This window comes from Podarcis liolepis, assembly GCF_965112155.1.
Source record: "Podarcis liolepis genome assembly, chromosome: 4".
In the NCBI taxonomy this organism is placed as follows: Eukaryota; Metazoa; Chordata; class Lepidosauria; order Squamata; family Lacertidae; genus Podarcis; species Podarcis liolepis.
Window position 1 is genome coordinate 27,368,737 of NC_139558.1, and position 12,112 is coordinate 27,380,848.

Here is a 12,112-nt window from a genome sequence, read left to right on the forward strand (position 1 = left end):
TATTTTCAGTTCCAAGGTTTTTTCTCTCTGATGCTGTTGAAATGAAATATGAATACCAGTAGCTTGCACACCTAACATTTTTTGTGGCAGGAATCCGCCAATGCACACACCGTGAATATTATAACCTCCCAGCTCTGATAACGATCCCTTCCCTCCACAGATGAACATAAGGCAAACCTGCAACCACAGTGGTACCTCGGGTAAAGAACTTTGCTTCAGGATGAGAACAGAAATCGTGCTCCATCGGCACAGCGGGAGGCCCCATTACCTAAAGTGATGCTTCAGGTTAAGAACAGTTTCAGGTTAAGGACGGACCTCCGGAACAAATTAAGTTCTTAACCTGAAGTACCACTGTATTGTTTACCAGGGTCTTCTCTAACCTGATGTCCTCCTCATGTTTTGGACTACAGTTATTTTCACTGGCCGCAGCCAAAGGTTGGGGAGGACAAAACATCTAGGCTGTAGATCAATAGGACACATGCTAACTCTACTGAGCTATAAAAGCCAATGCTTTGACTTGGAATAAGGAACCCTTCCATGTTTCTGACCTTCTAGGTACTTCTGGAGATATGAATTCTGCAGAGATTGCTCTCTGCCTGATCCGTAATTCATAAACAGGCTTGTTTGGTGCCAGCTACTTTGAAACAAGACTGAATCTAGTCTGGAACACTTTACACCAATGTGGAAGAAAGTGGATATATAGAAAAACTGTAGCATGGATTAGCATTTAACTGTAACATCAAACTGTAGTTCTTACAATAGAAAAGGGTTTGTGTACGATTCAGCATCTTGCTAACAAAACACCCTCCCTCTAAACCCTGGAGTTTTTGATCTAAATCCTAGTGCCTTTAAGCTTTAAGTTATTCTCGAAGGGTGTGCTGTTTTTGAGGCAGGGGCCTTCTATCTCCCCGTGCCAAGGGATACCAACTACTTATTGGTAAAAGCAAATTTAAGCCAACTCACCTCTTGTGCCACTACAGTAGACAGTGCTATTTTCACTTAATTCTATTTTCTAGATGGCGCAGTTGAAGCAGTGTTTAAACTCTTGAGGTGCTGAAGTAGAGTCAAAGGATTCCATAAGTGAGAATACAGGAGAGCTGCTGTAATAAATGACAGATTTGCAATTGTTCCTCCCCACCACACCACACCAATCTTTTCAGAAAACAGGCAAAGCTTCTTGCTTTTAAATTTGAAGTAGACAGTTTTAAGAATTATTTCTGCCACCCAGTAATTCAAGGACGAGGATTCTCTCAGCCAGGGTAATTCAAAATCCATTATATCGCCACAGTATTAAGTCACTCAGTCTGTACTTCTTATTTTTATCAGCTCTTTTCCCGTTCTTTACTGGGCTCTCCAAGTTCCCATGTAGAAGTAGTACTTCTGTCCTGCATAAATACAAAAAAAGGAGTGTGTGTTAAACACATTTCCTTTAACACAAACCACTTCTAGAACTCAAATATGAATTGGAAAAGCCTCTACTCAGTCCTTTTCATGCTGCGAAGTAATGCTGTATTGTTCAATAGGCCTGACTTCCAAAGTAGGCTCCACAGGACTGTAACTCTGGCTTCAAATGTGGGCATACTGGCTTACCCTAGACCAGAACATTCAAAACTGTGTTGCAACAAATTAGTGTGTTGGCTGCAGTGTGCAGGTGTGTCACACAAATGCTCCCCATGCTCCTCCCGGGACTGGAAAGGGGTTAGTTTAACCTCCGGTTTGTTTGCAAAACTGAATTACTGTGTCACAAAATAATGCAAAACTGAATTACTGTGTCGTGAAATGATGCACGTCTAAAAAGCGCGTCACCAACATGGTAAGTTTTGAAAGCTCTGCCCTAGACCAATGGGAGAGAACCTGTGGGCCTTCCAGATGTTCTAACCCCAACCACCATGGCAAATGGGTCGGGGTGATGGGAGCTGCAGTCCAGCAAACATCTGCAAGCCACAGGGTCCCTCACCCTGCCCTAGACTCATTGCCATCTTTTCACAGGCTCACTTCATCTGCGATAATGGAATAGCAGTCACAATTCATGTTTCTAAGATGCTTCCCTGATGACGGCTGCAATCCTATGTACACTTTCCTGGGAGTAAGTCCCAGTGAACACAATGGGACTTACCCATGAGTAATAATATATAGGATTGTGCCATAAATCAGCAGACTGTTGACTTGCTAGCAGTTAGTAGTAGTAGTAGTACCCTGCCCATCTGACTGGGTTGCCCTAGTCACTCTGGGCAGCTTGCAACCTATATAAAAACATAACAAAACATAAAACCTTACAGATAGGTAGCCGTGTTGGTCTGCCATAGTCAAAATAAAAAAATTCCTTCCAGTAGCACCTTAAAGAAATAGACTGGAAAGAGAAGCTGCTGAATTGCAACTCATTACCAAACTTAAAACCATGGAGAGACCTGGTCTGAACAAAGACATTGGATTCTTATCTCATTATACATGACTAAGCCATTTTTCACCTTCTCACCCCTTGCCTTTTCCTGTAAGACCTATTGCAGTCGTTAAGAGTCGTCAACAGGCTCATCTCAGCTATCTGCCAATCTCCCATTCCCACCACCCTTCTGAGTAATACCCCTCCCCACCTTCTCACTATATAGAAGGATCTGGCAACTTCTGCTTCAGTTTATCTGAAGAAGTGTGCATGCACACGAAAGCTCATACCGAGAACTAACTTAGTTGGTCTTTAAGGTGCTACTGGAAGGAATTTTTTTTATTTTCATTAAACCTTAAAAAGCTTCCCTATACAGGGCTGTTTTCAGATGTCTGTTAAAGGTTATATAGTTACTCAGCTCCTTGACTTCTAATGGGAGGGCATTCCACAGGGAGGGTGCACCTACCAAGAAGGCCCTCTGCCTGGCTCCTTGTAGCTTCACTTCTCACAGTGAGGGAACCGCCAGAAGGCCCTCGTGCTGGATCTCAGTGTCCAGGCTGAACAATGGGGGTGGAGACGCTCCTTCAGTTATACAGGGCCAGGTTATTTTATTGAAATGGCTTAAGCTTTTCTGAGGTGGTGGTGATAAGAGACACCTGCTGTCACAGCACCGACTAACAAGAATAAACCTAAACCAGCATTTGGTTTTTGGGTCCTCCTTTTCGGTTGTGAAACCAGGAGGACCTTGCTACAACAGTCCTCTTCCTGTTTTACGCCTGGTTTGTACCCTCAGCACGGCATGAGCAAGTCCACACATAAGACTGGACCAAGTACACAAAGTTTTTAACAGGACCTTTGGCCCCCAGTCTGCTTTCGCTGGATTGCAACCCAGGTTGCTTTTGCCATCATCACAGCTCCCTCACAGAAGCCTAAGTTACTCATAATAAAAAGGGCTTCTCGGATCCAAATAGTATGCATAAGAACAAAGCACTTTTGCACATTTATTTGCTCTTCTAAAATCTACAAACCCCCACCCCCAACATACCCCTTGCATGGCACACAGTTAGTACCTAGGGGGCAAGTAAACTTTGTGGAGCACTTTTTCCCAAAGCCAGCACCACTCCTCTGCCTTCACTATGCGACTACAGGAGTGCTTGAATATTTTAAAAAATTCCCAAGGGCTCTATAGAACAAAAGAGGCTCTTCAACGCTCAACAGTTGTTTCCACTGAGAACAGCAAAGGCAGCTACACAGGGCAGTAATAAGGACTTGCTGGCTTCAGCCAAACGTGACGACCATTCAAGTTTAAATCTACTGTTGCTCCTACTGTATTTTAACCATTTAGGATGCGAGGGGGAAAGCTGCCTGTTCTGGGGGGAGTGGGAAGGAGGGAGAAAAGATCACAATAAATCCCTATTCCTAAAACAACCCACAGATATGCCAGAAATGTTCAGCCAGGAGGATTTGGGCAGAGAAAGAGGCGAACCTTTATGTCGATGCCGTATATGGCTAGATCTCGACGTAGGCTGTCACACGCTTGCAAGAGGGGCGCTCGGTCCTTCAACTGTTGCTGCCTTTCGGTTTTCTTTTGCAGCCGGGCTTCTTTCGACAGAGGGGCGCCATCTACGGACACGCCCCCCGCAGCCTCGGGTGCAGCAAGGGCAAAACTGCGCACTTTGGTTCGGAAGCTCACCAGTTCATCTATCACGTTGGAGAGCATGGCTGAATGTTCGTTTTCTGGAGCTACCTGTAAATCAAAAACCCGAATTCAATCCCAACATGCAACACACTTACACAGGAAGCCAGCTATGTCCAGAATGGCACCAGGAGTACCCAAACATGTAATTTACCTGCATACATTAAAAATAAGTTTTTAAGTAAGATGCAAAATGGGCTGTATTATGCCTGTTTTGATTGCCATTTCTAAACAAATAATATTACTCTCGATTAAGGGGTATATAAAGGTAAAGGTACCCCTGCCCGTACGGGCCAGTCTTGCCAGACTCTAGGGTTGTGCGCCCATCTCACTCAAGAGGCCAGGGGCCAGCGCTGTCCGGAGACACTTCCGGGTCACGTGGCCAGCGTGACAAAGCTGCATCTGGCGAGCCAGCGCAGCACACAGAAACGCCGTTTACCTTCCCGCCTGTAAGCGGTCCCTATTTATCTACTTGCACTCGGGGATGCTTTCGAACTGCTAGGTTGGCAGGCGCTGGGACCGAGCAACGGGAGCGCACCCTGCCGCGGGGATTCGAACCGCCGACCTTTCGATTGGCAAGCCCTAGGCGCTGAGGCTTTTTACCCACAGTACCAACCGCGTCCCCAAGGGGTATATATATCTTGTTAAAAAGTAAAACAAAACAGTGAAGGCCCTCTTCAAATGTAGCAAAAAATCCTACAAGGAAAGCACCTAGTGCAGAACTTGCATCTAAGCCAGGATGACAGGTGATTTGTACAGGTGTGTATTTCACCCTATAGACCAGGGGTTTCCCAACTTTGGTTTCCAGCTGTTCTCTGACTATAATTCCCATTAATCCCTGACCACTGGTCCTGATAGGTAGTGATGATTTTATTTAAATGAACTTTTTTACTCCCCCCTCCACAAAACAACAACACATATAACCAAGTAATGCAATGTAAAACAAAGCACAATCACATTGCAGTAACTAAAACCAAATAGACACCAGGTGCTCATCAACTACATCACAACTAAAATGAATACATTAAGAGATAGTTATCAGGACTTTCAGAAAAGGAAAATACATCCTATTTAGTGTTTCTCATTTTCAGCCTTATTGTTTTTGGTTTCTAAGCCAAAGACTAACACGGTGCTTTGGAATTGTATCAATCCAGATAGATTTCTGAGGATCAGGTAGGATGATAATTTTAATTTTGATTTTTTAAAAAAGGAGTCAAAAACAACAACAAACTTGACGCTAAATCACCTAGGGACAGCCCTGTGTTAGGGTGAGTAACATATAAAAATTTATATGCACATAAAGATGGAATCACCTGGAAACATGTTTTTTCCGAAGGACAAGGGACCAGGCACACAGTTTGTTGGAAGCCTGGTTTTGTGACCCTACAACACCTAACTACAGCTCCTCGGAGTCCTCTTGAATTCAATGGGGCTTACTCTCAGGTAAGTGGGGTGGTTTCCTACCTGTCTTTCCTCAAGGGTGATCCCAGTTGTGTGAAGGAATTCCATGATGTAGGAGAGAATGGCTCCAAACACAACAGCGCTCCGAGGCGATCCACTTTCCTGATTTCAAAACACACAAAAGAGCTGATGTAACGATAACATCTCTCCGCACACGGACAAAAGATGAAAGCGAACAATACTCTGCGGGAATCTATTTATCTGCTAGATTGCCTAAACCTCCTTCTTTCCAAGAGCGAAGACTTCTTAACCGCAGTAACTAGCCGTAGAGCAGAAGAAGAGGAGTATTTTAGGAAAACAAAATGCCGCTCGTATGTAAGCCGGGCCGCACTTGTAAGGCCTAGGGGGCAAAGTTCGGGACAGCAAGGCAATTCCTTGAAGCCACTCTCTCTCCTGCAACTCTTGCTATGAGATTTTTTTAATGTACATTATCTAGGAAAAGCTCAGAAATAAATACCTTCCAAGGCTTCTTGGATAAACTGATAGGATAAGCTCAGGCAGTTGAGCATGAGACTCTCAATCTCAGGGTTGTGGGTTCAAGGTCCAAGTTAGGAGAAAAATTCCTGCATTGTAGCAGGTTGAACTAAATAATAATAATAATAATAATAATAATAATAATAATAATAATAATAATAATTTTTATTTATACCCCAGCCTCCCCAGCCAAGGCCGGGCTCAGAGCGGCTTACAAGCAATAATAAAAACAAGTTGAATGATTACAACTTAAAAACAAAATTAAAATACATTAAAATAATGAAACCTTAAAATATTAAAATGTAGCCTCATCGCAGGAGGAGAAGGAAAGGAAAAAAGAAAGAGGGGGAGGGAATCAAATTGGCTCCAAGCCAAAGGCCAGGCGGAACAACTCTGTCTTACTGGCCCTGCGGAAAGAAATCAGATCCTGCAGGGCCCTGGTCTCGTGAGGCAGAGCGTTCCACCAGGCCGGAGCCAGAGTTGAAAAGGCCCTGGCTCTGGTTGAAGCTAATCTAACTTCCTTAGGGCCTGGGACCACTAGGGTGTTGCTATTTATGGACCTTGAGGCTCTCTGTGGGGCATACCGGGACTCTGATAGCCCCTTCCAACTGTACAATTCTATGATTCCATCCAGTATTTTACATCTACATCTTTTGCCAAATTATGAGGTCATGGTTGTCATTAACAAAGAAAGCTACATTATCAGACTGTGCATGTGTGTATATTATAAACAGGACTGACTGCGTTCCATTATTCTGCAGTGGAGGCATGGGGAGCCCAGAGGGATAAATGTGGGGGTGAGGGAAGCCAGCACATGGAAGAACCAAGGGACAAAGCCCCTTGCAAGTGATCAGTGCAGAGATTTAGCAAGAGTGATCTGTTCTTTCTCTTATCCAGCACACTGGACGGCAAGAAAACAAGTGGGAAGACAGAAAGGAATTGTGTCCCTCATCACTGACCTTTGCTCTTCTAACTGACTATCCTTAAGGGAATGTAGCTTTTGACCCATCCCAAAAAATGTTTTCCACCACCACATTATTTTTCCATCTCCGCCGTATCAAGCAGTTGGTCCCTTTCCTCTCTCGCCCTGATCTGGCCACAGTGATCCATGCGACAGTCACCTCCAGGCTTCATTATTGTAACTCGCTCTATGCGGGGCTGCCCTGGAAGCTGACCCAGAAACTCCAGCAGGTGCAGAATGCTGCAGTGAGGCTCCTTACGGGGTCCTTGCCACGGGATCACATTCATCCAGTGCTTTACCAACTGCACTGGCTCCCGGTGGAGTACAGGGTCAGGTTTAAGGTGCTGGTTTTGACCTTTAAAGCCCTATGTGGCCTAGGACCCTCATTCCTACGGGACCACCTCTACTGGTATGCCCCGCGGAGGACCTTAAGGTCCACAAATCACAACATTTTGGAGGTCCCAAGTCAAAAGGTGCTTAGATTGGTCTCAACTAGGGCCAGGGCCTTTTCAGTACTGGCCCCGACTTGGTGGAACGCTCTGTCACGAGAGACTAGGGCCCTGCGGGACTTGACATCTTTCCGCAGGGCCTGCAAGACAGAGCTGTTCCGCCTGGCCTTTGGTTTGGACTCAGTCTGACCCTTATGTTTCCCTCCCCTTATGGTTTTGATCTATGGGCTGCCATTAAAATGAGGCTGCATTTTAAATTGTATTTTAATCCATATTTTAATAAATTGGGGGGGGGGTTGTGTGTGTATGTGTCCCCATTATGTTTTTATTGTAATTTTACTAGTGTTAGCCGCCCTGAGCCCAGCTCTGGCTGGGGAGGGCAGGGTATAAATAAAAAAAAATATTATTATTTTGATTCTGCAGTTCTGTGCAATAGCATTAAAACTGGGTTCAACATCTAGCTTTGCCAATCTCAGTTCTCCATTTAAGTGCTCCACACACATTTCCAGCTTTTACTGTCGCAAAGGCCATGCACAAAACAGTGTGAAAGCCATACCTATTGAAACCACAGAAATTCAAGAGCATTTGAAGACTCCTATTTCGTTCAGCTTCCCAGCTTTACTCGTCCATCGTCTTGAGCAGTCAAAACACTAGTTTGTACACATTTGAACAATTTATACAGGTTACTGAGGCCAGCTTTTCTCATTGCAAAGCCTGGCTAACCATAGTGAAGGATTTTTGTATTTTAAATGCTTGTGTGGTGAGTGGGGAGGATAAAATACCCGTAGAGTGTTTTACGATACAGCCTTGGTTACATAACAGATCTCGGGCAAGTCAAGATTTGGAGGGAAGCAACTTCACCTTAGTGAAGATCATAATTCCAAGAAATCAATTTAACAAGGGACAAAACATTAGGAAATAATAATAATGTCGCAGATGATGGATTGCATGCAGATATTCACTGAGCTAGAATCTATACTGCCAAGATTCAATACTTTTTTAAAAAAACCAAAACACTGTGTTCTCTTGTTAACAGTGTGTGTGTTTGTGTGCTGTACGTAGATAAAACTTTACTAATGCAATCAGATGGCTCACTAAAGTGGCTTACAGAAAAGGCACTTTAAAAACAGTAAGCATGGAACTACAGTGGTACCTCAGGTTACGTACTTAATTCGTTCTGGAGGTCCGTTCTTAACCTGAAACTGTTCTTAACCTGAAGCACCACTTTAGCTAATGGGGCCTCCTGCTGCCGCTGTGCCACCACTGCACAATTTCTGTTCTCATCCTGAAGCAAAGTTCTTAACCCGAGGTAGTATTTCTGGGTTAGCGGAGTCTGTAACCTGAAGCGGCTGTAACCCGAGGTAACACTGTAAATAGTTCAGTGCTCCAGAAGTAGTGGCCATTTAGAACGTTACCCATTAGACTCAAAATGAGAAGGGTACCAAACAAGTAGAAAGCAGGCCGTTTCTCCCAAAACACACACACACACACACACACACACACACACACACACATATCAACATTTTGCCCTGGGCAGAATATTCAACACTCCCTGAATATCTGGTGCCATTTAATAACTAACTCACCAATTCTAGACATTAATGGGAATGAAGATAGGCTTAAAAGTAGACCGACCAAAAAACATTTGCTTGTAATTTCTTCCACAATTGGGCCCCAAAGTGCTCTGCACAAGCAGGGGAGCACTTCTGCCTATTCACGGTTGCCTTCCCAACACAATACATAAATCCCCAATCTTCCCATGACCTCTGTGGCAATTACATGCCATTCTGGAGGAAAACTTTTTTTGTGTGTGTGTGTAAATATAATCCTAGCACCATACTAACAGCGGCCACTGTACCTCATCATCTTGCCCCCATATATTAGCAACGTGTTGCTCTGTCTGTAAGCAAACCAACAGGGATGAGCTGTCTATGGTGGCTTGGAGCCAGACTCCTCCTGGTTCTCCTGCAGCGAAGCCCACCACTAGCGACCAACAGGAGAAAGTCGTCCTCCTGGGAGTGGAGACAACTCTGACTTCCAAGTTCAGGATCACTCTGCTCCACCTGGATGCTATGTCCTTCACGCTGCCACCAGTGCTATTTTTCTAGAAAAAGAGGTGCCGGGACTCACCATGAATACCTGCCTTGTTCTCTTATAATGGAAATGGTGCCCACATGAGAGGTGCCAGAACTGAGTTCCGGCGAGTTCCAGGTGGAAGAAAGCCCTGGTGCCAGTCAGTTCACACCTGAAAATCTCTACCACTACAACAGTGCTGGAAGCTATTTTTCTTTTAAATTCGCAACAAGCCAACATTTGGGCAAGAAAAGGGGAAAGAACAGAATAAACTCAGGAAAACAACAGTTTCTACGAAAGATTACCTGAGTACTCCCCCGTCTCTCTCTCTCTCATATAAATACAGTCGTACCCTGGAAGTCAAACGGAATCCATTCTGGAAGTCTATTCAACTTCCAAAACGTTCAAAAACCAAACCATGGCTTCCAATTGGCTGCAGGAAGTTCCTGCAGCCAATCGGAAGACACGGAAGCCCCATCAGACGTTTGGCTTCCAAAAATAGTTCAAAAAGCAAAACAGTCACAAAGCAAAACAGGTTTGCAACGTTCAAGGGCCAAACGTTCGGGAACTAAGCTGTTCGAAAACCAAGGTACAACTGTAAATACATAACTGAACGGTGTGATTAGTGACGAAAAAAGGCTCGTGTAAAAGTTCTTCAGCTGCCTAAGAATACCAAGTAGCAAGAAGGAAATAAAACTTTTGCTGCTCTGAAACACAGCAAAAGAGGTTTCGGATTCTAGAAATGCAGTTTGTATAAATGCCTGTCTTGGGATGTGGCAGAGGGTGGGGGAGGGAATCATTTGTCTTTATTTTTCCTTGCAAGTTTCGCCCAGGAAAATGATAAAACCAACCCGTCAGCACAGAACTGTTTAGACAATGGTCGGTTTCTGATCTTTGTCTCTTAACAGGTTACCTTAGTGACGGCCTTCAGCTGCCTGTTGCCATGGTGAATGAGGTCCATAATTGCACCAATAGCCCTGGGGGTGTCAAAGTCATCGGCACACGCAGACTTCACCGCTGCTTTGGTGTTGGCTAGCCTTGGAGAAGGAGGGGGGAAAATTAAGACAACGGAAGTGTTGTTGTTTTTTACAAAAACCCCAGACATAAACCGACCGGCTAGTTAAAATGCACTTTTGGCAGGATGTATCCAGGTTAAGTAGTTTGACCAATAATTTCATCAGGAGGCGGCTAAGTTCCTGCTCCAACTTTTGCATGGGGAGCAAAAGTGCTTCACACAAGCTGGATCAAGTGCCATTTGGTAAATCACTATTAAAGGAGGACGGATAGTTCTCTAACAACAGAAGGGACAAATGAATGGGAGATTACAAGACTTCCTGCTGCCTGTTACCTCTCTGCAGCCCATCTTCCAGGCACACTGTACCTGCGTTTAGGACAAATAAAGGTTCTAGAACTAGCAAAACTGACGGATATAATAAGGAGAAAATCCAAAACTATGGTTATGAAGCAATGGGAGTTTTTAAATGATTATTTACAAAACCAGGACTCGACTACAAAAATATGGTTGTGTTTAGAATAATCTTGTGCGTAATATAAAAAATACAAAGTGAGACATTAAGGAAATCCAAAGGGAAAATATGAAGAACAGAGGATCTGACGAACGGATTATTAAAAACGTGTGAGGCAAACGGTGGAAGTCTTTAAAAAAAATAATACTTTATTTAAGGTAGATAAGGACAAGATGAAATTATACAATTGAATATAAATATAGATGGGAAACGGCTATGTGTCGTGAATACTTATCTACTTTAAAAAAAGTTCACCTATGATCTTTTTCGTTTACTTCGTTATTTTTTCTTTGTTCTTTTTTCTTTTTTCTGATATCTTATCTTTCATTTCACTCCTATATTGTGAATAGCATTTTATAGAGGTATAAATAACTGTAAATATGAAAAGAGACAAAGTATTCTCTAATTTTTCCCCTTGGTTATATGTATTTTCTTTTTCTTTTGTATTTTCTTTTGTTGTAAATCTGTATGTTTTCTAATTTGTACTTAATAAAAATTATTATTATTATTATTATTATTATTATTATTATTATTATTATTATTATAAAAAAGGACAGATTAAAGTTCTGAAAACGTTTCTGCAGCCATCACGCCTAGTGGTGGCCCTGAAATCTGCCATTTCTTATACCAAGAGTGTGCATCAGCAGGGAAGAAAAATCAGAATGGCTACAGCTGTCACCAACCAATGGCAGGGGCTTGCTGGGCAATATTCTGTCACGTAACTGATGCTCTATAAAAAGACTGGGGAAGCCCCCTTGAACAAACTCCCTTCTGCTAATCATTGTTACATTTTCACTGCATTCTTTGAGTGGAGAACGTTGGCATTAATATGTGGGTGTTTACAGTTCCGGATGATCTTTGTCAAGGTATAGGTTTATACGTACACTAACATTCTAGTCATTTTAAGACAGCCATTCCTGGACTTCCGGTTTGCTGCGAGGGGAGAAGGCAGCCGGTGCCACTATCGCAGTAACCCGGTGGCTGCTTTTGGGAATTTTGGGGTAGTTCAAAGGCAACAAGCACCCCAAAGAAAGTCCTGGGGACGGCCAGGGCATTACGGGGTCCTGCAGTGACCAAAGCAAGCTCCCAATG

General features: G+C 43.6%; 1 protein-coding gene across 2 annotated transcripts in view; it reads right to left on the reverse strand.

Moving 5' to 3' along the window:
- Nucleotides 1-992: 992 nt before the first annotated feature.
- Nucleotides 993-12,112, reverse strand: part of CARS2 (cysteinyl-tRNA synthetase 2, mitochondrial) — a 31,431-nt gene continuing 20,311 nt past the window's right edge. For both annotated transcript variants that reach the window (XM_083501232.1, XM_083501233.1), the window contains exons 12-15: nucleotides 10,408-10,531; nucleotides 5,541-5,639; nucleotides 3,867-4,127; nucleotides 993-1,385 (exon numbers count right to left, since the gene is read on the reverse strand). In XM_083501232.1, coding sequence (XP_083357358.1) covers nucleotides 1,323-1,385; nucleotides 3,867-4,127; nucleotides 5,541-5,639; nucleotides 10,408-10,531 — 547 coding nt within the window. In that variant the 3' untranslated portion in view covers nucleotides 993-1,322. The remainder of the gene's footprint in view (nucleotides 1,386-3,866; nucleotides 4,128-5,540; nucleotides 5,640-10,407; nucleotides 10,532-12,112) is intronic.